This window comes from Barbus barbus (genome assembly GCF_936440315.1).
Source record: "Barbus barbus genome assembly, chromosome: 23".
NCBI lineage: Eukaryota > Metazoa > Chordata > Actinopteri > Cypriniformes > Cyprinidae > Barbus > Barbus barbus.
Window position 1 is genome coordinate 8,734,905 of NC_136751.1, and position 27,946 is coordinate 8,762,850.

Below are 27,946 nucleotides of genomic sequence, written 5' to 3' on the forward strand. Positions count from 1 at the left end.
TGCAGATATCAACTTCAGGGCATCTTCCAACGGCACGCTCCAAGAACCGTTCTTTTGTTAATGTACTGCATCCCGAGCCTTCTGGTTTTCCTCTCATTGCTCGGCTCACTGCAACGGAGGGACCCCGTTTCCCTGTACCGTAGAACTTGTGGTGGAAGTGGGCTGGCCTGTGAAACTACGAGGTACAGGACACCGTCTGGCTATATGTCCCACTCCTTCACACCTCAGACAGACGGGTTGGCCATCATCTGTGTACTTGGGCTTGACTTTGGGATTGCCAATCTGGTTACCACTTGAACTAACCTTCTGTACGGTGAGTTCACGAACCGCATTAGTGAGTTCTCCAATGGCTTTACCCTGCTGAGTGATTATCTTCACTACCTCTTGCAGAGCCACAACCATGTCACTTTGTGCAGTACTGACCGGATTGGAAGGTTCTGGCACCCCTTCCGAACATGTACTCATGATGTGTCGACTCCTGGCCACATTAGCTCCACGGGGTCTGTCCTCCATAACCCACATCATGGCCTCTTCACGGACGTTAAACAGGGTAGACTGAGGCTTTTCTCTGACAAGCTTGCGCAGCTCCCTACGCAGGGTTGCATCTCTTATGCCTTCGATGAACTGATCTCTTAAGGCAAGCTGGGGGTCAGACACAGCGTTATGGGACTGCTGGAGAGCAAAATTAAGAAGTTGGGAGAGAGCATGGGAAAAGTCACGGAGGTCTTCCCCCTCTAACTGTCTACGCGCATAGAAAGCATGCAACAACTGCGGGGTAGTACGTTTCTCCCTAAATGCCCCCCTCAAATATGAAAACAGATCACTGGGTTGTTTGGTCTCCCCCCCCATACACAGCTTGACTTCGTCTAAAGCTGAACCTCTTAAATGGGAAAGTATGAAATCCAATTGGTCATCAGTGTTCAAACCCCTTACTCGAATTACACGTTCCACCTCATCAATGAACTCATCCACAGACTGACCATCTTTAACATGATCACCACTAAATGGCACAATTTGACGTTCCCTTGGAATATAAACATATGACCTAGTAGCATTATTCATATTAGCCAGGGTTGACATTACTTGGTCGTGTCTTCGACCTAACTCCAGAATTTGTGACTGCAGTTCTGCCACAGGATTACCCTCATCATCATGGACCGCAGGCCCAGCATTGTCCACATCACGGCCGGTTCCAGCCCGAGCAGCTGGCACATCGTCGTCCTGGTCCATGGTCTCGCAATGTCTCTATCTCGAATGGCACACAGTAATAAAACACAGTCACAGTCACTGCAGTTTAACCTGAAGGGCTATTCTCCGCGGTCGCCTTCGCCACCGATCCCAGCGTTGAAGTGAACACCCTCCCGCGTTCCTGAAAGCTGGTCCCTAGCTTCTCCGCAGGCTCTCCAGGTACGTCACACTTCACATCGTCAACTTCCTTGGCACCGGTTACTAGACGCCTCTTCACCACTACTGTTGTCTATGTTCCTCCCACTCTACCTAACTGTCACCCCAAAATTAGCAATGGAACCCCACTCCTGGTACCAAAATTATCTGTAGCCCGGTATGAGAGATAGTGTCAACACCAGACACAGGATGAAAAGTATATAAAGGGGTACTTTATTCCAGACTGCACTTGAAACAGCACAGCATTAATTAAGCAAAATTTCAGGAAGTTAGAGTAGAAAGGTTTGTGTAAAGTGGTTGAAAACAATAAAGTTTGCTTTTCACATCAAAATGGGTCTCTCTATCTTTCTTGTTCTCAGTCACAACATTAAACGTATCAATCACAAAAACTGGGCTAGCTAACATAGACAACAGTAGCAGCCTCTCATTCTAGAAAACAAATACACAAATAATTAATACATTTGTCAGCACAGAAGACCAAGAAAAGGCTGCTTATGTTTTCATGCAAAATACATGGCAACGAAATTAGAAGTTACATTTGAGTATTTGCAATACCTTTCAAAAATGATTAAACAATTTAACACTTAGTCTTACACCAGCGCATAAACACTTGTACAACTTCAAAAATGAAATGAATGATATTCAAACTTACTTTTCATCACCACTCAATAACCTGTAAACGTTTTCACAGTGAATAACACACTCGATTTTTTTCCCTCTGCAAACAGTAAAATAAATAACACATTACTCTTCTTCAATATTTGGAACACAAGACTAATAAACACTTCTTGAAAATCAATTTAAAGTGAACAACACTCACTCTGATGTTTCACGCTCACGCCAGAAACACACTGAGGGTCTACACAGAGCACTCTTCTCCCCTCTTAATTAGACAAGATTACCACAAATCAAAAACACTGGTTCACATCAAATTATACACAAAATAATCTTTACATTACGCTGGTATTGATGATAGTTCATCACTTACGCTTCTAGAGAATTGTGTTGTTGGGATCTCCCCACACAGAGATGTGTCTCGACAGAAATCACCACCAATTACCACCAATCGACCCCATACACAGCCATCCGGCCAAGCAAACACTGAGGAGGACTTCACAAACTACTAAAAGTGCATATTTCTCACTATTTTTGTTATATCGTCGACTTTTTCTTGCCTTGATTCGACACAGCGTCCACATGAAACCACGTTGGAAAAAACGCGCTGCTCACAGACCACTCTCGCGACACTTCCAGACAGTGACGTTTCTTAAAGGGCCAGTGTAACATTCCATCCATGGATGAGAAATGCACTAAAACCTTTTATAGGTGCAGTTCACTTAACCCAGGCTTTGCTAACCAGTACGGTGATTGACTTTAGTAACTTTTGACCTGGTTACATAAAATAGACATGTTTGTTCAAATATGGTTTTCTATCTTTATTTTGTGTTAGACTTATATTGTGTTAGACTAAATAAGATTATTTATTTATGTATTTACTTACTTACCTACTTACTTATTTACTTACTTAGTAGCCATGTAGGCTAATGCTTGGAATAATATACTGTCATTATAAATTGTCTGCTTTACATTACCAAACCAAAAGATGGATCTAACAGCAATCCAAATAAGCTTACTCTTCCTGAACAATCGTTCCTTCAAGGACCAATGTATTGTTCTGAGGCCTTGTCTATCCCTGATCCAGCACACATTGCTCAGTTCATCATAGAAGAAGGAATCACAATCTATTCTCCATGGAACTAATACCCACCCTAATGCCAACCCCTCCAGCCCTTTCTACTTTGATCGGCCCTTTCTACTCTCCAGTTTCACCCAGAACCCTAGTCTTCCCTTTCTGCTGGTTCTGTCCAGCATGAAAGCCTTCTCATCAAGGATCTGGCTTCACCAGCTTGATTATAGCTTTCTGGTCTGCCAAAACCACTTCTCTGGGTTTGTTAACTCAGCCAAGTGTCCCTCTTTCCCTTGGCTCCATTTGGTAAGTCGATCCCTTGGCTATCCAGCTTTGTCTTGGGTCTCCAGTCCTCAAGCTCCACCTGGGTCTTCTATTCCCCTGGCTCCACCTTGGTCCTCAGTCTCACTGCCACCACCTCTGTCTTCCGAGCCACCAGCTTGGTCCTCCGATCCTCCAGCTCCACTTTGGTCTCTACTCTGGTTCTTCTTTCTACAATATTGTAAAGTTTCAGTGTGGACATAGGAAATAACTAGTTTTACAAACTGTTACTGTTTCACTTATTGCTAGAACAATTACTGCTCTGCCATTGCACTAGTGCTGTCTGTTGAATGAGTGATGGAGAGAGAGGGCAGTTCAGACGTGCAATTACCAGATAAGTGGTATTATGATGAGAAAATATCAATCAGAGTGGTGGCTACAAAAGGAACACTTTCAGGTTTAAGAGGAGAACACAATGCCAACCCATTCTGTGATCACACACCCCTCTGCCAGAAAACACACACACACACACGCTTTATTTGTTATATTTTACACCTCTCTGCCAGCCTGCTACCTTTTGGCCTTTTTCCAGCTATCTTTCTGTTTTTACACTTCTTGTGATGGAATTATTTTCATACTATTTTTTTTTTTATATATAAAATACATACAATTCAATAAATACTTTACAAATTAAATCTTTATTTCTTTCTTCCTTCCTTCCTTCCTTGCATTACAGTAAATTATTATTAGTTATTGATTAATATTATGTAATTAATTATTAATATTATTTTATTGTATTATTCAAACAAACATATTTTGTTATTTTTTTCTTGTAGCTCCTTTTCATGTATGAATGTGACATATTCTATATAAATATGAATGCACCTGATTTCTCTCTTACCTGCAGTCGAGCAGCTCCTTCAGCTGAGTTCTCAGTGGACCGCACACGTCACCTGATGTCCTTTCTGACCATGCTGGGTCCCAGTCCTGACTGGAACGTGGGTCTGTCATCAGAGGACCTCTGCACCAGAGAGTGTGGCTGGGCCCAGAAGGTGGTTCAGGACCTCATTCCATGGGATGCGGGGACAGACAGCGGCGTCACTTATGAGGTGAGCACTCATACAGTGGGGTCCAAACGTCACTTCTTTTTAGTAGTTTTCTTATTTTATATAGAATTTGTCATCACAAATGACATGATTCGTGGGTTAATTTGAGTGAGCTGCTGAACTTAAAAATGAAAATTAATTTCAGAATTTTAATCATTTGGTATGTCCCAATTTTTCTGGCATGCAAACTGGCATAAACTTAACAGGTTTTAGCAATATAGAAATAAATAAAAATAAAAACTCTAGACAGATGAACATGAAAAAAGAAGTGTTTTAATTTAGTCCACTGGAGACCATACAGTCAAGACCATAGCTTGATTCTGCCATATACTGGTGTGTGTCAATGTTTGTTTGTTTGTTAAGTTAATTCATTAATTTGTTTGTTTGTTTTTCATTTACATATTGAGAGGTTTATGTATATATATATATATATATATATATATATATATATATACAGGGGCGGTGTTAGGGGTGGGCTAAGGGGGCTGGAGCCCCGAATGTTTTCAGTAAAGCCCCGAATGTTTTTATTACTATGCCATCAATGAGTTTCCATGCGCAATAAAGTAATTTATATTAGAATTTAAATAAATAAATAAACAAATAAATAAATATCTCTCGACTCTCACGTCTACAGTGTCTGTCAATTTAAGCGTTGTCATTCACACCCGACAAAAACCGCCCACTGAGTCTAGTGCTTCTGACTGACATGTAAACTGGCCAACCATCGATGAGCGTCTGTACGATCCAGCCAATCAAATTAGATCTTTTGGAGCCAGGCGGTTTGTTGGCGTGTAGTATTTTACTAGATCAATTTATTTGAAAAATAAAATGGATATTTCAAAATTCTTCAAAAAAAGGAAGTAAAACACCCCCAGCCAACACTTGAACGCCAAGATACAACAGCTTCAGGTATCTGTAACTTTTAATCATAGTATTATATTTCTTAATTCGGTTTTAAATTGTGTCTGATTTAACGTTACATTTTGAACATCTAAGCTAACAGTTAACGGTTGCGCAGCACAGTCTTTAGGACACACACACACACACACACACACACAGACAGACAGAGCGGTTATAATGTTGGGTTAGCATGGTCTGTGGCAGACTTTTCGTGTCAGGGCAACAATTCAATAAACAAGATAATAAAAAAATACATATTTCGCTAAGGAAATGGTTCCAAACAACGCATGTTGTTGTGCTCTGCAGCAACACACAGCGGTGTTTACTGAATACATTTGCGTGAGTAAATGATTCACTGACCCATTCATAAAAACAGTTGCTTACTTTTTTTCTGAATGAATCATCTGTTTCGAACGAATCGATTGATTACTGACTGACTCACTCATTAAGGCAGTGGCTTGCCGCCACCTAGTGGCAAAGTACCATTCTAATTTTTTTTCATCATTTCATATTTCTGTATTCCAAATTTTATATTTGATACATTAGCCTCATAAGATTATTTATGCAATTTGTAAGTGCTGTGTAAGTGCTCCTTCAAAAATATAAGTGTATAGAGCCCTGCGTTTATAATTATAATTGGATGAAAATGAGTCATCCTTACCATTTTTGGTGTTTTGGATTCACTACAGCTGGAGAACAATTAAATACAAAATAGGTTATAGGCTCTACTGGGTGATTTTTTTATTTTACTGAGTAACATTCATCATTTTCCCATATAGTGTATAGATTTTTAGGCATTCTATTATCTCAAACAGCCTGAAAAATAATGCATTTAGCTGACGTAAATGGGAAAAAAATCTCCCCGGGGAAGCATGCCCCCGGACCCCCCTAGGTTTGGGCTAAGCCCCGAATGTTTACATCGTCTGGCTCCGCCCCTGTATATATATATATATATATATATATATATATATATATATATATATATTTACTTGTAGATTGGTTGGGTGGTTTCAGGCATTTTCTGGATTAAATATTCATTAAACTCTATAAACAGCATGTGTAACATTCTCATTTACCTTATACAATGTATGTATGTATTCATTCATTATTTCTTTCTTTCAATCCAGCTATTCTCATATGCTGTTGATAGATAATATCATGATGCAAATAAACCCAGTGCATGCCTTTAACAGAGTCTGGTCCTAAAACATTGAAGAAATCCAATAAATCCTTGGATTTCTCACTTTTATTTTTCCATCTTTCATTGAGGAGAGGGTCTTTGTATATAATTTGTATTGCTCCCCTGGTTGTGCGTGTTATATTCAACTTCTCTCAGCGACATTGCAGCTGTTGACTGTGGAGCTAATCTCTCTTTTTCAAAGCCTGAAGGCTTGCTGTGGTGATTCCTTTGTTGTGGGAGATGATTTTAAACTGTAAATATATGGAATAACCATGTAGGAATTGCCCTTTTGTAGTATTTATTTAACATCAGTTCATAAAATAAGTGAATACCCTGTGGGGATTTAAATATTTTTGTGTTATCCTGTATTTTTTTTTTTAAAGAACAGTTCAGCAATGTAAAAATTATTGTTAAAAATGTTTGCATACCTCCTTTTACTTGCATTGTATGAGAAAAGAGCAGCTTGAATATTTATTGTGTGTTCTGAGTGAACATTTAAGTGACTTGAACATTTAAAACATTTTTGTGCCATAGTCTCCCAACAAGCTTACAACACCTCAGGAGAAAATTCGTCCCCTCACAAGCTTAGACCATCCACAGAGCCCTTTCTACGACCCAGAGGGTGGCGCGATCACTCCTGTGGCCAGAGTTGTCTTAGAGAGAATTGCTCGGAAGGTCAGTTTCTTTGCTTGTCTTTAAACAAAAAGTTCCATTTCAAAAGAAAATGTTCTTAGCTGTTGTGGTTTTAGCTTTTATTATTGTGCAAAACAGCTCTGCATTATTCATGTCATAAAAAGTCTATAAACTGAGAGCTAAAATAACTTGACAACAACAGATTATACATATTTATGAACTCAGCATGTCACAACAGTGCCCTGAAAGTATTGAAAGTCATGCATCCTCGATTGGGAGACAGTTAGATTAATGTATAAGAATTAGTAGGAACACGGGGAAAAGTTTAAGCCATGTCGGCTTTTTGCTGTTTTCAATCAGATGGTAATAGTGAATCAAAACCTATCACTGTGTAGAAGAAAATGATTAAATGAGGGACATTATTTAAAGTCTGTTTGGAAGTTTGAGTTGTTTTCTGATGTCTGCAGGGTGAGCAGTGCAACATTGTGCCTGATAATGTGGACGACATTGTGGCTGACATTGCCCAGGATGAAAAAGAAGAAGGTTTGCATCTCTTTATCTTTTCATCAAAGTCGACCTTGAGAGAGAGAGAGAGAGAGAGAGAGAGAATGAGATGTTTAACTATTCAATATCCTAAACTCCTCCAGGCCAACTAACTAAGAGTAAACTATTCTTAAGAGGTTACCCTAGGCTCGTGAAACTTATATAAAACATGAGAACATAAATTCAGAGACTGTGCATTTAAATGTAATATCTCACTAATTTCCAATTGTTGTTCTTTACGTTCTTCCAGAAGATGTTAGATGAAGAATCACATTTGTAGGACAGAACAATTTAGGTGAACCCAGTAGAAACTTTCATAGCTCATGAGACTTAATGAAATTCTCAGTTATTTTTTATTGAAATCTCAGCTTGGTCTCTGATGTTGCTTAAAAAATCCCTTTAGAGAAATAACAATTGTTACATATAAAAATACACAATAACCAAAAGAATACTTGTTTCCAGATTAGAGAGAGATTAGATTGTCCTAGCTCCTGGGTTTTACATTTTATGTTGAATTGGAATCATGATATTTGCTTTGTCCAAACACCCACACTTGCGGTCTTTGCACTTGACCACGTGACTACGTATATGACGTATTTCCTGTATTTGTCCCAAGTGTTCAAGTGAGGATGAAGACCACAAGTGTGTCCAACTGTTGTATTACAAAAATGCAAGTAACTTCTAAATGTATGTGCATTATTCCATATAACATGACACAATTTAATTTTTGGAGCAGTTGAAATTTTTGAAAATTTCAACTGCGCTTTTGAAATTTTTTATAATTTTTGAAAAGCAGTTGCAAATGTTGTACAAAATAAATATCCCCACTACTCATCTTTGCACCAATAATGCGTGCAACACTTTGTTTTTCTACCAAATTATATAATATCTAAGTAGCCTATTATTTTAATATATTTTACATTGGAAAGGTTTCTGTGAACTTTCACGAGATCTCGGCAAAAATCTCATGATTTGTTCCAAAACAAGATGCATGATGGGATAAACTAAGCCCTGAATAGTGCTCCGGAGTGGTATTCGAGTGTGGATTTAGTGTGCGTTAAGGGCACTGCGTGTAGTCTTGCGCACTTACTTTCTGTCAAAAGCACGCGCTCTTAAGTGGCAAAGACTGCAAGTGTGGTAATTTGGACAACCAAAAGACAGCATTGAACCAGCAGCGGCTCGCCCATAGAGGGCGCTGGGGCGCCGACCTCCCTGCCAGTTTTTTATTTTTATTTATTTTTTTATTTAATAATAAGAATTTTTTAATAATCTCTCATTTTGAAAAATGATCTGTGTTAATGACATGCTATTAATGGTTTTACTTTAGAATGTGTTTAGAACTCTCCAGAATGATATTTGCATTCACTTCATGTTGGTGTAGTAGTAGCCAATAGGCTGTCTTCCCTGGGCTCCAGTTCGCTCAGCCCTACAGTGCTGGAATTTAAGCCAATGGTTCCCCTGTTGCTACGCAAAAAAGTTTATATTTTGCCAATCATCGTCGTCGAATTTTATGGTTTGGGGGCTCTGAAAATATCGCCGTAGTACCAAGATTAGAGCAGTGCACCTGCTGCGCGGGACATTTACTTCAGAGGAGTGCGAGTGCAGTATGGCAGCGCCGGCGACGTCGAGTAGCATTAATGGAAATAAAAAAAAGAAAGAATTCTTAATTCAGATATTTTTGTTTAAAAACATTTTTTGTAAATTTTACTCATTTTAAATGGTTAACTTTTAAGGAATTAATTAGATTAATTATTACTCAATTCTAATTTGTTAAATGTATTTAATAATATTGCTTGTAATCTGTTGCCACAATTTTAAGTGAATATAGCATATTCATTTTTATGCTGTCATTCTCTTACTCACTCAGTCTCTCTCTCTCACTCACAGTCACACACCACGTTTCACACACATTTGCCATTAAAATAGTGATCTCAATAGGAATGTAACTGTATGTTTGCTTTGCTTTTTTTGTTTCGAAGTTCTGAGCTGGATTACTGTGTTTCATACTAGTTAAAATGTTAAAATATTTTTTCTTCTCATACTTGGTGTTCTTCAAGAATGTTGTCCCACCCTTTCTTTGAGAGCCTTCTCTCTTTCTCTAGTATCAACACATACTGTTATCCATTATCCAATTTGTCTACAGTGAACTTTAAAGATATGTAGTCTACAGCTGGGGATTGATTAAAGAACTAGATTTTTGTATTTCCTATAATAATTTATCGTTATGCGTTTGCACTTTTTCTATCTGGACACGGAGCATAATAAACACGCAGCTTGTTCATTATCATTACCTGTGAAACTTGATTTCTACATGGCAGTTCAAATAATATTGTCTTTTTAGACCATTGGTATTGACTGGTTTGAGTTATTTTATTGGTATAAGCAAGGGACACGGGTGGCCTAAAATGCACCAGAATGCAGAATCACATCTATGAAATTAAAATTTTTATGGGGGAGGAGCCCCCAGACCCCCCGCACAAACAGCCCCACCTAAAATAATTTTCACCAGCCGCCACTGCATTGAACCCATTATAATCAGTGATGCTGTCTACAATGGGTTGCGGTGCGATGCGACACGACAACTGTCACATCCGATGTAGACACGGTGTGAGGTGGCAAGTAAATAAGTGTAGAATAGCACTGTCTGTTTGCTTATGTGCATCAGTCAGAGTGTAAACGCTGAGAGATGTTCAGGCAGGTAAAAAGAGTCTGGTTAACGGTGAATATTGACCTATTGTGCGTCCTGTTGCCGAGCCCCGCATTGATGTAATGATTGACAGGTAGGGGGCGTGCTCAGCTCGGAATGCATTTTCAAATCCACATTGGCTAAAACGATATTCATCGCGGGGTATTTAATGAAAATGCAATTGAAACATCATATATGTAAGTGTCGATGCATTTAAGAAAAATTAAAGTCATTAAATTCACCATTTTCATTTACCAATCTCCATAGTGGCTGAAACAAAAAACCTGGAAAACAATTTTTCTGCAGACGAGAATCGGAGGAGCAATAGGGCTTAGATGGCTGCGTTAGCACCATAAGCCAAATAATTAGCTTGACTCTATGTCAGATGGTCTCGGAAAAAGTTCATATTGAAGTAGATCTCTTTGAGCCCTTTTTTTTTTTTTTTGGCATTTTTAAAGCAAAAGTTGCTCTTTGCTCTCCATTTAATCTCACTGATGTCTATTTGAAACAACAACAACAAAAAAATATTCCAGTAGTGATTTTTCTGTCTTATGGGTACTCCCTTTATGAGATTCCATAATGCTTACAGACAAAAATGTTCTTATAATGAGACTTTTCATCCTCCCACTTCTTTTTCTTTTCTGTTTTGTCAGATGACACTCCAGAGACATGTATCTACTCCAATTGGTCTCCGTGGTCTGCATGCAGCTCCTCGACATGTGAGAAGGGGAAGAGGATGAGGCAGAGGATGCTGAAGGCACAGCTGGATCTCAGTGTGCCCTGTCCACATACTCAAGACTTTGAGCCCTGCATGGGGCCCGGCTGTAGTGATGAGGGTCAGAATCAAACACACACAAAATCAGGATTTTAGTCCCAGTATGGAAAGGAACATGGACGCTATTGTCAATCATATTGATATTATCTCAAAATGTATTAAAAATGTAGTGAAACAGCTGCTTAAGAGGCCGTCCATACAGGAAGTGTTCTTGTATTCAAAAACAGCAGGATAGGATACATAGTCAAAAATGCAGGGGGGGGTCTACATTTTTTTTTCAAACTTCAAATATTTTTACTTAATTTTGGTTTTAAAAACAAAATTTGTTCTTGCATTCTGGAAGTGCTATTATTTTATGTTGGTCTATGCACATCAAATAGATGTCTTTGCTAAATCATGTCTTGTTTGTTTGTTTATACATTTAAAGCATCTCTCACATGGGGCCGATGCCACCTTATGGACAGAAAATGTAATGAAATTTATAAAAATGCTGATAACCTTTTAAAATATTACACTATTTTCATGGGACTTTCATGGGTCTGGTTAGAGTCCATGGTCAATGTCAAGAACAACACTAATAATAAAATATAATAAATATAAAATAATAAATAAATAAACAAATAAATAAATAAAATACGTATTATAAGCAGGCTTTCTTTTTTTGACACCAGCCCCAATTTTTTGGGTACCTAAAGGTGATGAAACTGAGTTACCTGATGATATCCAAATTTGATTGTAGAATATAGTCTTTAAAGTCACAATATCAAAATAGCAGTCATGGGGAGTAGGAGGTATTATGACATAATTAACATTTATTTGTTGGTGAAATGTGAAGTAAAAATAGTTAGCATTTCTCTCATTTGGAAACCTTTTTTTCCACATATTTATTTATTTCAAGTTTGTTGCAGTAATATATTTGGGATTGCCAAGACTATAAAGGATCTACTTTTAGTTCTTATAAGGCAGATTTTATTTGATTTTATTTATTTTTTATTTTATTTTTTATTTTATTTCTACAGTTTTCCTGTAGCAGACAGATTAATACAATTCTTTCTTTCTTTCTTTCTTTCTTTCTTTCTTTCTTTCTTTCTTTCTTTCTTTCTTTCTTTCTTTCTTTCTTTCTTTCGTTGATCAACTTATGCTGTTTATAACTGGTCTAAGAACTTAACATTCTACAAGGACTAAATTTACCAGTCAAACCATGACAGAATATAATTGTATGGTGAGCTAACCTTTACTCACCATTTTTGGGCACACCAAGAGCTTTATTGATCAGACATCTTGGGGCACCCTGCCTTGACCAGGAACATTTTAAAAATGCTCTAAAGCAGGGATAGGCAACTTCGGTCCTGGAGGGCCGGTGTCCTGCAGAGTTTAGCTCCAACCCTAATCAATCACATCTGAAGAAGCTAATCCATGTCTTCAAGATCACTAGAAAGTTACAGGCAGGTGTGTTTGATTAGGGTTGGAGCTAAACTCTGCATGACCGGTGTTCAGCCCTCCAGGACTGAAGTTGCCTATCCCTGCCCTAAAGCAATACAAATTAGACATTTTTATCAGGTGACAGAATCTTTGCATCATTCTTGGGTACGGTTGCATCTTACTTCTCTACGGGCAGTGCTATTGATTTCCACTCGGAGACATTAAAATGTCAAAGCAGCTTCTGCATAGTTTTTGTTGCCAGAGTGGAAATCGAGAAAAATGCATAGCTCATTTGTATTATTGCTAATAGAATAAAATGTTAATGCATAGGATGAGCAAGTATGTATGTGTATAAGGTAATGAGTAATATAGTAAATAAAATAAGGAGCTGTTTTATAATGCTTTAGCAACTTTAAGAATTAAAAAAACAATAAAGTTAGATATGAGTTAAGATGTCCCTTTAATACTTTGAATAAAATAGCCCGTTCAGCGCAAACCATGCATTAGTGGATGGGTTTTTAATGAGGTGATAACATCCATTATTGATTGATTATCATGTAATGGAGATGACATAGAGATGGCCTCCAGAGTGTCGTGTTTACTCACGGTTTTATTAATGATTCAATAAGTCACGTTTTATCAAGCAGAACAAATGCCAGTAATTTGAGAGAAAAGGGAAGTCCAGGCTTTGCACCATAAAAGTTCCATCTTGCCCATCTGACTATAACTGATTAAGTAATATTAGCAATTTATGGTGGCATTGTATATTATTGCCTGCAGAACAGGTTAATGCTGTTAATTAAGCTTTAGAGTAGAGTAGGCATTTTTCATGCATGCATATTAGGACATTTAAAATAGTTTAGAAAAGCTAAATTTGTTTAAGAAAAAAAAAGAAAAATTCCCATGTACTGTTGGTAAATTTTCAAGGTGGTATCTGTAATATAAAACATAGTGATTGGCCCTTAATAAACTAACTACCATGTTCAGTGATATGATGATGCAATTGTTCTAGTGGGGCTCTTGACTAAAATATTTTAACAGCTATGCCAGGCTCCAGAATTGCCTAAACCAGCTTGGATCAGCTATGTTCAAAAAGATGTTTTGCACACTATTATTTTGTAATTGTTCTAGTAGTGCCCTTTGACCAAGATATATTTGCTAGGGCCTGGAAACCAGCTACCATGTTCCTGGAGCCCCCTCAGTAACATGGTTGGGAACCATTGTTCCAAAACATCTATCAACTTAAGCTAATTGTATCTGTATTGTATCTGCATTTTCTAGCAGGGCTGGTGGTTGAACATTAAAAGCCTTTTGAACAAGGACATGAATAACAAAGTGAACTTTGACTTTTACAGATGCTTCCACGTGCATGATGTCGGAATGGATCACATGGTCACCATGCAGTATGTCATGTGGCGCAGGTGTGCGTTCTAGGGAGCGCTATGTAAAACAGTTTCCTGATGATGGCTTTGCTTGCACTCATCCCACTGAAGAGATAGAGCCATGCACTGTCAATAAGGACTGCTGTGAGTATTATTTACCTGGACTCATAACAAACCAAATTCATTTAAATATAACATATGTTTACAGTTGTAATTTTATTGATTCATCAAAATTTAATACATTTTTTGGCAGTTGCCAATTGTGCAGGAAGGAAATGTAGATATAATGTTCCTGTACCTAAAGTTCCTGTACATAATATACTGTACTGGGTTTCCTGCTAACATCCTCATTCATCTAAATGTTTTTTTTATGTATTGTTTATGTAACTTCAATAAAAAATAAATTTTAAAAAACTAGCCAGTCAAATCCTTACTTTATATTTTAATAAAAAGTTGTTTTTTGACACAGATGATCTTCGAACAGAACTCTGTGCTCCAATCATGTGTACTGTATATTTCTGCTATTGTAGCTCCAAGCAGTTGCTTGGTTACTGAATGGGGAGAATGGGATGCATGCAGCGCCACCTGTGGGCTTGGCATGAAAAGACGGGAGAGAATGGTGAAAATGCCCCCGTCTGATGGCTCCATTTGTGGGGCTGAGGTGGTGGAAGTGGAGAAGTGTATGATGCCAGAATGCCGTAAGTGCAAACACTCACATGCATACCCACATTAATATACAGGTCCTTTTCAAAAAATTAGCATATTGTGATAAAGTTCATTATTTTCTGTAATGTACTGATAAACATTAGACTTTCATATATTTCAGATTCATTACAACACAACTGAAGTAGTTCAAGCCTTTTATTGTTTTAATATTGATGATTTTGGCATACAGCTCATGAAAACCCAAAATTCCTATCTCAAAAAATTAGCATATTTCATCCGACCAATAAAAGAAAAGTGTTTTTAATACAAAAAAAAAAAGTCAACCTTCAAATAATTATGTTCAGTTATGCACTCAATACTTGGTCGGGAATCCTTTTGCAGAAATGACTGCTTCGATGCGGCGTGGCATGGAGGCAATCAGCCTGTGGCACTGCTGAGGTGTTATGGAGGCCCAGGATGCTTCGATAGCGGCCTTAAGCTCATCCAGAGTGTTGGGTCTTGCGTCTCTCAACTTTCTCTTCACAATATCCCACAGATTCTCTATGGGGTTCAGGTCAGGAGAGTTGGCAGGCCAATTGAGCACAGTAATACCATGGTCAGTAAACCATTTACCAGTGGTTTTGGCACTGTGAGCAGGTGCCAGGTCGTGCTGAAAAATGAAATCTTCATCTCCATAAAGCTTTTCAGCAGAAGGAAGCATGAAGTGCTCCAAAATCTCCTGGTAGCTAGCTGCATTGACCCTGCCCTTGATAAAACACAGTGGACCAACACCAGCATCACTGACTGTGGGTACTTGACACTGGACTTCAGGCATTTTGGCATTTCCCTCTCCCCAGTCTTCCTCCAGACTCTGGCACCTTGATTTCCGAATGACATGCAAAATTTGCTTTCATCTGAAAAAAGTACTTTGGACCACTGAGCAACAGTCCAGTGCTGCTTCTCTGTAGCCCAGGTCAGGCGCTTCTGCCGCTGTTTCTGGTTCAAAAGTGGCTTGACCTGGGGAATGCGGCACCTGTAGCCCATTTCCTGCACACGCCTGTACACGGTGGCTCTGGATGTTTCTACTCCAGACTCAGTCCACTGCTTCCGCAGGTCCCCCAAGGTCTGGAATCGGTCCTTCTCCACAATCTTCCTCAGGGTCCGGTCACCTCTTCTCGTTGTGCTGCGTTTTCTGCCACACTTTTTCCTTCCCACAGACTTCCCACTGAGGTGCCTTGATACAGCACTCTGGGAACAGCCTATTCGTTCAGAAATTTCTTTCTGTGTCTTACCCTCTTGCTTGAGGGTGTCAATGATGGCCTTCTGGACAGCAGTCAGGTCGGCAGTCTTACCCATGATTGCGGTTTTGAGTAATGAACCAGGCTGGGAGTTTTTAAAAGTCTCAGGAATCTTTTGCAGGTGTTTAGAGTTAATTAGTTGATTCAGATTATTAGGTTAATAGATCGTTTAGAGAACCTTTTCATGATATGCTAATTTTTTGAGATAGGAATTTTGGGTTTTCATGAGCTGTATGCCAAAATCATCAATATTAAAACAATAAAAGGCTTGAACTACTTCAGTTGTGTTGTAATGAATCTAAAATATATGAAAGTCTAATGTTTATCAATACATTACAGAAAATAATGAACTTTATCACAATATGCTCATTTTTTGAAAAGGACCTGTATGCACATCCATGTATGCTAAATTTACCGTATCCACAAACATGCCCATTAACAGATTCCCACACAGTAAATATCTGTGAATTTTTGGGTCACATTAACATCTCCACAATTACATATTCACATTCACATATTCATAAGCATACCCAGAACGCAAGTAGTGAACACATTACCCCACTTTAACATATTAAAATCCATAACTCACAAACATTATCACACCCATATTAACCTATTAATACACATAACATATAATAAATAATAAGTGAATATTAATTATAAAATACACACACATACACTCACATTACATTGTCCACACACAAATTTGCATGCATACCAACATTATCATATTTACACAGGAAAAAAAAGTCTACGTTAACATTTTCTCACAAACAATCCCACATTAGCATATTTATACAGAATAAACACCCAGATGCCTGCAGTTCTCAGTGTTATGATGTTGAGTTTTTTGTGTGTATAGATACAATCCCATGTTTACTGTCCCCGTGGTCGGACTGGAGCGATTGCAGTGTTACGTGCGGTAAAGGCACACGGATGCGTCAGCGTATGCTCAAATCACCTGCAGAGTTGGGAGAATGCTACGAGGAGCTGGAACAGATGGAGAAATGCATGCTGCCTGAGTGTCGTGAGTTACACAGGCTTTTTCTCTATTACACATCCCCACACACACAAACATAACAGTTAACAGCTCTCACACATAACAGATACACAGTATGTGTCTGTGTTTGTGCATGTGTGTTAATCAGTCGTAATTGTGAGAGTGGGTCCAGCAGAAGTAGAGTTAAAGTCTGACCTCTCTGGCCGTCCATCATCCATCATTAAAAAAAGTGATACACTGTGATAACAAGTTATTGGCCAACCCCACCATTTGAAATATCAGACCATCTGGGTAACTGTAGGAGACTCATTTCAACTTGCTGTGATTTGGGACACTCTAATTCTAATCTCTGATACTATTTAGTGCAGGTAATATGCAAGTTGGGACATCTCAAGTGTGTATCTCCAGGAACACGACTGAAGATTTCTCATTGCAATGAATAACACTTATTATATGCAAACACGTATTACATTACTATATTGCTATTCAAACATACAATTATTTTACTTATTTAGTACTGTACATTTCAATGAGATAATGAAGCCTTTATTTATTTTGTGAAATTGATACCTCTTGTGGCGTTTTTTTTTTTTAAATGTATTTTAGACACATTATTTCCATACTTGTCTTGACATACTGTATATTTAATTTAATTAATTTATATGTTCATGTTATTTTTAATTAAGGTTACATTTCTAGTTGAGTCATGAAATATGGATGGCACAGGCATATACGTTCTTTATATGCAATTTGCTAGCAATCATATTGTTTACTACATGACAGAAGCTGAATGGTCTGAAGCCAATGAGATTGCTTGCTCAACATTTAAATAATCTGGTTCAGTATTCACTGTAAACTGGTCCTGCAAAGCACTATTAGAATTTCTCTGAAATCCTCCTCCTCCCCAGATCCACCTGTCTAGATCTACTATTAGATTTATGTATGTCTATCCATGCAGCAGCAGCAGCACATTTTACATGCTCACAGTAGTGTGTCTGTGTATCTACTGGTGGTCGCAAGTCCATACTTGCTCTGCAGCAGCGTACCTAGCAGATCTAGTACTCCAAGACCAAATACATTAACATATAAAACTATTCAGAGAGTTGTCATGATTTAAATGTTTTATCAGATATACATTGGAAAGATAGACAGCTGTGACATGAACCAGGAGCACCTAATAATCACAATATAGAAAAAAAAAGCTAAATAATAAACATCCTCTCTTAAATAATACAATTTTCCCTGATATATGCTGTCAGTTTGAATATAGTCTCTTTTGATGTCTTTCTCTCTAGCAATGGAGTGTGTGATGTCAGCGTGGTCCGAGTGGTCAGAGTGCAGTAAATCATGTGGGAAGGGTCACTTGATCCGCACTCGCATGATAACTCTGGAGCCTCAGTTTGGTGGGGATCCGTGCCCTGAGACCACACAGAGAAAAACATGCAAGATCAAGAAGTGTAATCAAGGAGGCATAAACAGTGACGAGAGAAAGAGGCGCAAGGAAGACCGTAAGAAGAGGAGGAATAAACAGGCAAGGGAGGAGAGTGCCGATGAGCTCGCAGGTGAACATGCAAGCGTCACTGTTAAAGGAATAATCCACCCAAAAATTAATATGATCTCATTATTTACTTACTCATGCCATCCCAGATGTATATGGCTTTCTTTCTTCTGTGCATACGGAACATAAACATGGATTTTTAGAAAAATAATCTGTCTGTGAGTCCATATATTGCAACTGCCTTAAAATTGTTGCTTTAAAAACATTCAAAATGAACACAACAGTAATATATATGATCACAGTTGATAAATAAATGTCTTTTTAAGCAAAACTATGCACGTGCATGAGAAAATAGGCTAATACTTTTAACTTTTTAACTTAACCAATAATCACTTCCAACTGTCAGCATGCTGTGAACGTCAGCATGTTGTGAAACAATTTACATTTTAAAATATTTGTAATAATCTATGTGAGTCCATATTAATGTTATTAGAGCTCACACATAGTGCTTTTTACTTTTATTTTTATGTGTGTTTGTGAACATTTTATTGTTTATAATTTTTATGATTGTATGTATGTTATAGTTATTTGATAAGTACATGGACATGGTTAGTGTTCTGGCATCTTTCTGCAATCGTAGTTTTCCTAAACAGGACATCAAAGCTGAGTCTGAGTCAGTCTGTCTTCTGTGGAAAACAAACAGAGATTTTTAGAAAAATAAGTATATTCTTAGTACATTCATACATTTATACACTAAGTACAGTCTTTTCTCCAGGCCAGAACAATTCCATGACTTAATGACCACAGCCACAAACAAATATTTTTTTGTGGCTGCTTACATGCACTCTAAAACAGCATGAATCTCAACAGTCAACAGTACAAGGAATAACTTGGACTCTCTTAAGAACATAATTATGAAAAATATTTTTCCACAATATAAAAGGAAAGGACAGATTTGATAAATTGTATGTAAAACAATAAATGTCCTTCATTTTATTAACATCGTATAATTCTGGGATGGCATGAGGGTTAAATGATGACAACATTTTAATTCTTGGCTGAAATTTCCCTTAAAAAAAAAACACCATTACATGTCAATGTTTTTTTTTTTTTGTTTGTTTTTTTTTTGTTAGCAAGCCAGCATAAAATTGCTGCTGACTAGAGCCATGCATGGGCCTCAAATATAGGCCCAAGCCCTGTCCTGGCCTGTGACGCTCAGGACCTAGCCCAGCCTTTGTCCGACAGCTTATCAGAATTACTGACCTGAGTCCAACCTGTCTTTTTTTCTCCTTTCTGGCAAAACAGCTTATACTACTGTTTCAGCTATTAAAATATTTCAGTTTTGTATGTAATGGTAGACTGATAATATTTCTAATTGCCCAGTATTGAATTCATGGGAACCCAGACTAAGTTATTGACCTCCTGTCCCTAGGTTAAAATTACAAAGGCAAACGATTAAAGTTCTAGTGATATTCAAACACTATACACAGTTCTCCTTTTTAAAGGTGAAGTATTCCATTTACTAGTGACTTAATGGATTAAACCTTTTGAGTGGCCCAAGATTTACTTAACTATGATTTTTGTTTTTGTTGTTTTCCTCCAGCAAATTCATTAAATTTGTGTTTCTGGATTAATAATAAAATAAAAAAAGTATGTCTAATCAATTTAAATGAATAAAACCTGAACAATGTGTTAATATTTGAACAATAATAGTGCCTTGATTCTGTGGTTTATGATTTGATGCAACTTATTATAAAAATGGTGGTAATTAAATAAATGCATAAAACTTTTAGTATTTAATTAGTCTTGTAAAATGTAATATAAAATTATGTATGTTTTTTTCTTTTTTTATGTTTTGGCAAACAAAGTCTTCTATTTAAATTAGGAGGACAATTGTGTGATATTCCTTAAAAATAATGTTTTAATAAATCGTATTATTATATTATTACTTTGATACTTTGAGAAATACGTTCGACTGTACAATAGTAGTATTTTTCTGTCATAATTTCCTTGTGGTTTAATATTCACAGACACTAGTTTCATTGGGCCCTAACTATTGCTTTACCATTTATATCGCGGGATATTTTCACGACTATTAGTGGTGCAGACAGCTTTATGATATTTACACATTAAGTGATGCAGAAACATTGAGTAATGGGAAAATATAAAGCAGGACACGTCCCAAACAAATCAAGATGAGGAACAATTTATTTTTTTTAAGTTATTTTAGAAAAAAATAATGTTTGGAGCATTTTTTATTCGTTAAATGTAAGTTTTTGTTTTTTTTAAGTAACGACCAAGCAGCCAGCGACAGACAGTAAGCTGATCATAGCCTATAATTGGTCAATTTAGCTTTCTCAAATAATCACAACTTGCCTAAAATAAAATCTATAGATATAAAACACTTCAAGCGTATATCACAATGTTAGTTTAAACATTTCTGTCAGGACCACTATCGTCAAAGATGATTGGCAAGTAGCATACAGTTTGTATTGGCTGTATGGTTCTGTTCTGGGCAAGAACTCCCTGCGCATCCATGCAGATTAGAGATAACCCCCCAGAGTAAACAGAACAGAACCAACAAATGTATTACAGATCTCGTTAAAGTTCAGTAATTTTATGTATACATTTTAGAATTAGTCTAATTCAAAGGAGAATCAGAAGGCTGAATCCTGACTGACAGAGGAGGAGTTAGGGATGGAGGAGGGTAATTAGCTATTGAGCTGAAGTAAAAAAAAGTTTAAAAAGTGAAACCAAAAAAAAGTTATACAGGTTTAAGTTTATGAAAATGATTTATGCACAATATTTAATACTTTATTTTATGAATATTTTATATATGAAACATTTTTAACCCTAAACCTGTTAGAAAATCAAAGCCATAAATCTAAAGTTGCATTCCAAATTTGAGGTTGATATCTCAAAAAATTAGCTTTCAGTTAAATTTTGTTTGGGCGCAGTACCAGATTTTCCCCATTAGATGCCAGCAAAACTCTGCTGGTGCACACAGTGGTTGGATTTGTGATTTGCAGTAGAGTTTCTCTCTCTCAATTTTTACAAGCACACACACAATTTTATTTATGGCACACATACAAACCACACTCTGAAATCTATACCAACACAGCCACACAATTATAGCTGCATTGTTTATCAAATTGGCTCTATAATATGCAGAAGCAGAAAACAGGTGGCCATAAAGTGAGTATTTGCTTTATAGACTCTTTATAGACCAAACCTGAAAAAATGGCACCATCTGGTAAAATTTAAAAAAAAAAATGTAATTTAAGCCTTGCCAATAGAATGAAAGCCTATTAACAAAAATTGCATCATTTTACAGTTAAATGGCACTGCGATTAAAAATAGCAGCTTTAATAGGTTTCAATGGGGACATTTTTGTCCAAACGGTGCCGAGTGTTTAACTTTTTTGTACCTAGTATAAAATAGATTTATTAAAGGAAATGAGGGTGGAATATTAAAATGCCAATAAAAATACACACCTGAGCCAAAATTTATGCAGTTAGCATTAACACAGGCAAAATTATATAAAAAAAAAAAAAACTAAAATGGACAAAAATGTCTTTAAGGGTGCACAAGGGTTATATATGGATGCTTAGATGGGTGTCATATTCCTACAGGTAGATGGGGATCAGCAAAGAGTCAGCTGATGCGAGCTTGACTAACGTGACCTGCCAGAACTAATGCTACGCTTGATTTAACCTAGATAAATGTGCGCTATATAAACACAAACTCTTTCATTATGTAATCCGTAAAGATGCATTTCTCTCTAAAGGCGTGTCCAATGAGGAGATGGCAAGTCAGGATCGTCAACTTAATTTTTGCGACACTGACTCAGAAAACACTAGATTATTAATAAATAAATCAAATATCTATTTACTATTTCCCCCCGACACAAACATGGTAATTACTCTTGCTGGGGCTTTGCAGCAAGCTTTAGCCTATTGCGTGTGCTTGAAAATGGAACTCTTACAGCTGGGCTGAAGGCACGCTCACCGCTGCTGCTGCTGGTGGGACACTAAACACTGACCACTCGTGGTAGCACGGTCTCGTGTTGTTTCCAACATAATTGATGGATGTCTAATATAAAAATAAGGAGAAGCATAAAACAGGCCCGATGCCCAGCTCGGGTCTGAGCTATGACGTGAATATTGGCCCGGAGACCGGCCCCTAGGGGCGTAAATAAGTCAGGGCCCGTCAGGCCAGGCTCTACTGCTGACATTTACCATTAGTAATTCTGCATCATCACATCACCTCTAGAGATACTGACCTTAGAAAATCAGTATCATGTTAACACTTATACATATGTCAAATAGCCTAAGCATTGTAACATTACCACTGAGGACACTGGCAATGTATTTTAATAAATTAGCATTATAACAACAATACTACTGATACTGTGGATACTGGGGCTTTTTTAGTACATCAACATCATAGCTAGATCCTTTTTTAGTCCATCAGAGTCATAGCATTTAATTACACATATCAATACAACATGCCTTTAAATCTGTAATCATGCATCATAGCATCACAGGACTACAGATGCCAACACTCTTTCCGATGGCAAATCGGCATCAACATCACCACTGCAGATGCTATAATTCTGTTTTATAACATTGCCACTACAGATGATACAGAAACTCTCCCTTACTAATTCATAACATCATAACCACTACAGACAGGGTCTCTAAATAAAAAGGTAGATGATTAATTGATCATTAACAGTTGTATCTGGTCTATTTTTCTTCCTACAGGATGCAAAATGAAGTCGTGGTCAGCATGGACTGACTGTACCAAGCTGTGTGGTGGGGGAATCCAGGAGCGTTTAATGACTGCCAAGAAGAGATACAAGAATGCACAACTAACTAGCTGTAAAGACCGAAAGGAGATACGGGCCTGCAATGTCCATCCCTGCTAGGGCTGTACTTGAATGGGCTTGTGTGATGGGACCCAATCTAGATTATGAACAGACTGTGACACACTGTCTTGCAGTATATTTAATGCACTCTGTTTGGGATTGGAAAGCTGCAACAGGTAGTCTGTTATTTTTGCTTTTATTTTCTAGAATTTATAGTGACCCAGGCATTGTCTAGACTATAAAGGAATGGGAAACCAAGAGGGAGGGGGCTCAGAGTTGCAATGTACTGTACAAATTCAGATGTATTAATATGCATTAGCATTTGAGAGTAACAGTCCTTTATGAAGCTTTGAAGAGGGGAGTTCTTTTGAAGATTGATTTTTCACAAGCAGGACCATGGCGTATTAAAGATTAATGTGTTCCGACATGAAATGCAAAACAAATTTCTCCTTTTATACTCTGTGACCCAAACACTCACACATACAAAAAACAGCATACTTCGAAAATAAATTACTTTTGAAATCATGGTCATAAGTGTGAGAGGTTTAAAGACATCATGTGATGCGAGCAATTTATTTGTTTTCCCTTGCTATCACATGTACAGGTCAGAGGAAACACTGACAGGTACCCATGTTAACTTTTCCCCTATAATCAAAATTATCAGAAGAGCTACATTTAGATGCATGCAAACCATTCATTCAGGACATCTGAAATGCTGTGGCCATAAATATACAGGGTTTTGGAGTCTTATTGCTGTTTTATATGAAGAGATACAAAAGCCTCTAAGTGCATAACATTTTCTGAACTAGGTATTAGTATGTAACATTTTAGGTAATGTTATGTAACAAAATATACAAAAACTAACGAAAATCCTACGTTTGTACATTTTAATAGACGCTGAAACATACAATATGGGCATACTGACAACATCTAAACGGTAAACACTATTACATATTTACACCTACAGGAGCGTGACATATTTTCAAATCTTTTATCATAACTATATTTGTATAGTTACATTTTTACCATTTCATAGATATGGTTTAGATCCCTTGACCTACCCCAAACATAAACATAAATATAACAGACCGATAAGTGTAAGCACCATAATACTGTATGTTTATTGTTAAAACATCAAAAAGGCAGCACCAAAGTAATGTGTTTCTCTGCTTCTCAATGAAAATCTTATTCCAATATACTCTGTCAAGGTACGCATATTTCGTTCAAATGCATATAATCAATTTAGTTTTAAAGTGTTTTCTTTTTTTTTTTTTAATGAGCCAACTTTATACTATTGTAATGGTACCATGCAAATGGTAGAACCACACTTTACAGTACGTAAAGTAAAAATACTCATGAGATCATGTTGATATAAGGCACAATTTCTTGCAAAATTGTTTACTTGCATCTAAAGAGGGCTATTCTGCTTTGACATCCTAAATAAATTCGACTTTTTACTTCATTTAGCTTACAGTGGCCCAAAAAGTGTTTTGACATCCAAAGTCACACTTGAAATGTATGATTTTTCATTGCACTGGAAGAAACAAATTCAAACCAAATGGCATCTGAAAACAAATGCCACACAAGTACAAGTACACACAAGTAGCAGAGCAAACTTTTGAAAATGTTTGATAATTTAAATCCTGACAGACATGTTGAAAAATGTGCTTGTACAAAGGTTTGTGTGTTTGTGTGTGTGTGTGTGTGTGTGTGTGCGCGCGCAATAACAATCATACATTTTAAGTATGTTTTCACTGTTCACTGATGTTTTGGGGGAACACCGCAACACTAAATATTACTTTCAAATAAAGAGGAGAAAAACATTAACATGAGTTGTCAGAAACAGATCTTTGGATTTCATAGCAAACTTCCTTCCTGCATAACATTTGTGCACTACAAGAGAAGGGAACGCCATTCACAATTCAAGATTGATTTACTTAAAGTCTATATGATGTACAGGTAACATCTGCAGTTAAGTCAAGACACTGGACAAAAACTCATGACCTAGTCACTTATACTGCCGTACTTTGCCCGTATATTTTGTCTTTTGTAAATCAGGCCCTAGAGCTGGTAATATGTTTGATGTTTGATTTTAATATGTTGTTTGCCCAGAAGTATTGCCTTGTTTGCAAACGAGCTTTATGTACTTTTACAAGATTACTGTAAAATAGTTGTGGGAAAATATATTATTCTTGAGTAAAGATAATGGCCATAAGCCAGTTCAAATAAGTAATGGAACTGTTGTCTCCTGTGATGATTTTTTGGTGTGTATGTTTTTAAGGCTTGAAAAAGGCTACTAGCCGTAATGTTGGTTAATAAACATGCTTAAGTGAGTGTGCAGTTGTTCTCCTCTTAACTGATTCATCTATGTCTCATGTATGAAATGAATGCTGTCTAGGATCCACTGATCTGTTATGATTTTGTTCACCACTGTAAGACATGTAGACAGTGTTTACCCGAAATGTGTTAATTTGTTGGATTTTGATTTGCTTTGGTTTTATCAACCCTTCTGATAATGCCCTTTTTTATAAGGAATTATTCTTACCAAAGTCTTGCGTAGATGTTTTGTAGTTGTCTCTCTTCCTTGTTGCTCCTCTGACATGATTCATACTTTTTGAATATTTCACCTTTACAATAAAAGGAAATGTAACAAAGTGCCAAATTCATTTTCTGATTATTTGTGCAAAAGGTGTCATCATATAACTCCACAGATTATAACAGTACAAATGGATCTAAATAATACATTCGTTGTGCCACAAGGCTTGGCCTTGGGCCCTTTGTTGTTCTCTACACAGTTGCATATGCTTTTTTGACACATTGAAGAAAATAGTTTTTAAATAAATAAATAAAAGTTTGACATAACAATTAGCCTTCAGTGTACCTTACCTGTCGAGAAAACACCCATCTCTGGGTTGGACTTAATCCTTTGAAGTCTTGGTGCTGTCGGCGTCTCTGAAAAGCAGTTTGACGTAAATACAACTATTTTTGCTTGTGACCTCTTCTCTTAACAAAGTTGTCACAACAAGTTGTGTTTGAAAAGTGCAAGGTAAAGTTTTGAAAACTAAAAAAAAAACTAAAAAAAAAAAATGCCCATAATTGTTCTATGAAAGAAGAAATGAGGATCCCATTGCAAGATCCTAAATCCTTTCAAAATGAAATGACAGCTATGTAGTAGTTTAATGTGTAAATCCCAATATATATAAAAAAGTATATCTTGTTTCAAAAATTAAATAACTGGCTTTTATGTTGTCACTATACTAGCCCAATCAAATTATTAAAATATCACCTTTCCTGATAAATCCTCACTGTCACTGAAAGCACAGAGTAGCCAATTAATTCCCACTAGTAAGTGAATGAAAGGGTTTGTTGCCTGCCTGGATGTCCTGACCCTAAGGAAGAGTGTACCGATGAGGGACAGTCATAGAGCCGATGGGATATAGATTAGTTCTTCAGGAACTCCCGACGGAGCCGGTTCAGTGAGAGTTGCCCCGGCGATTTGATCATTAAGAGCCCATTGGATGGGACTGACGACAATGGCTGGAGGGAGAATGGGTTCCGGTGGATGAGTGGATTGGTCAGGGGCATGGATACGGGAAAGTGCGTCGGCCTTTTGATTCTTTTTTTCCTGGGCAATAAGTCACTGTGAAATGAAACCAGGTGATGAATAATGCCCATCTGGCTTGAAAAGGGTTCAGGCCAGGGTTCCTCAGTAGGCGGCCCGCGAGAGAAAAATGTTTGGGACGTGCTAATTTCAAAGTTATGTGGCATGACAATTCAAACGCAGCATCAGAAACCGACATACACTTACATCGTGTCTACACCGGACGCGAGCGGTCTGGCGTGACGCAACAAAAAAACTATAGAACTTATTATAATCAATGATGCTGTCTACACTGGATGCAGCGCAGCATGACACGACAAATCCCAGACAGGAAACTGCTGCCACATTCTATTTATGACATACTGACACAAAGTTCAAATGATCTGCAATGCTTTCTCGCGTCCAGTGTAGATACTATGTGACTGCAAAAACATGGCAAGCATGAAGTAAAGAAAAGCGGACACGGAAAATAGATGATTCAAATGGACTGAACAGTTTTGAGTGAGTGACTGATACCATCTTTGTTATGGATGTTGGTTCGCAGTGAGTTCACAATTTTAACGTAAGGTTGCTTTAATTTATTTTCAAGATCTGAGGTAAAATATATATTGTTGTTTTCACTATGGCTATAAACCTCACGCAAAATAATATTCAAACTCACATTAGTCACTTTTAATATTGAATAAAGCACATAATCATTACCAGAGATTATCACTGTCATATTTTGTATGTTGTTCCTGCCGCGACGTTGCAGAAACTATTTCGAAAATAGAATTCTGTGTCACTTATTGTCACGTGTCGCTGTCGCATGCGGTTAGGACAATTACATGGAAAATATACTGAGACACACGGTGTTACAGTTTGACTCCCCCCCCCAAAAAAAAAACAATCTAAGGATAAAAATATTAATGCTGACAGATCGAATAATTGAATCTGCAATCAGGGAAAGCGGAGAGAAGAAATCCAGTCTGGAGATGAGCAGGAACAGTTGATTTGCATGGCAGACATGAAGATCCAGATTTTTTGTTTGTTTTTAATATTCAACAGACAGAGTT

At 37.3% G+C, this 27,946-nt stretch overlaps 1 protein-coding gene across 1 annotated transcript in view; it reads left to right on the forward strand.

Moving 5' to 3' along the window:
* The window catches only part of spon1a (spondin 1a), a 177,947-nt gene extending 151,998 nt beyond the window's left edge, over positions 1–25,949 (forward strand). Inside the window, exons 8-16 of the mRNA XM_079373502.1 lie at positions 4,260–4,461; positions 7,073–7,213; positions 7,639–7,714; positions 11,054–11,236; positions 13,953–14,123; positions 14,510–14,677; positions 16,785–16,949; positions 18,218–18,484; positions 23,187–25,949. Coding sequence (XP_079229628.1) covers positions 4,260–4,461; positions 7,073–7,213; positions 7,639–7,714; positions 11,054–11,236; positions 13,953–14,123; positions 14,510–14,677; positions 16,785–16,949; positions 18,218–18,484; positions 23,187–23,350 — 1,537 coding nt within the window. The 3' untranslated portion in view covers positions 23,351–25,949. The remainder of the gene's footprint in view (positions 1–4,259; positions 4,462–7,072; positions 7,214–7,638; positions 7,715–11,053; positions 11,237–13,952; positions 14,124–14,509; positions 14,678–16,784; positions 16,950–18,217; positions 18,485–23,186) is intronic.
* Positions 25,950–27,946: the final 1,997 nt, after the last annotated feature.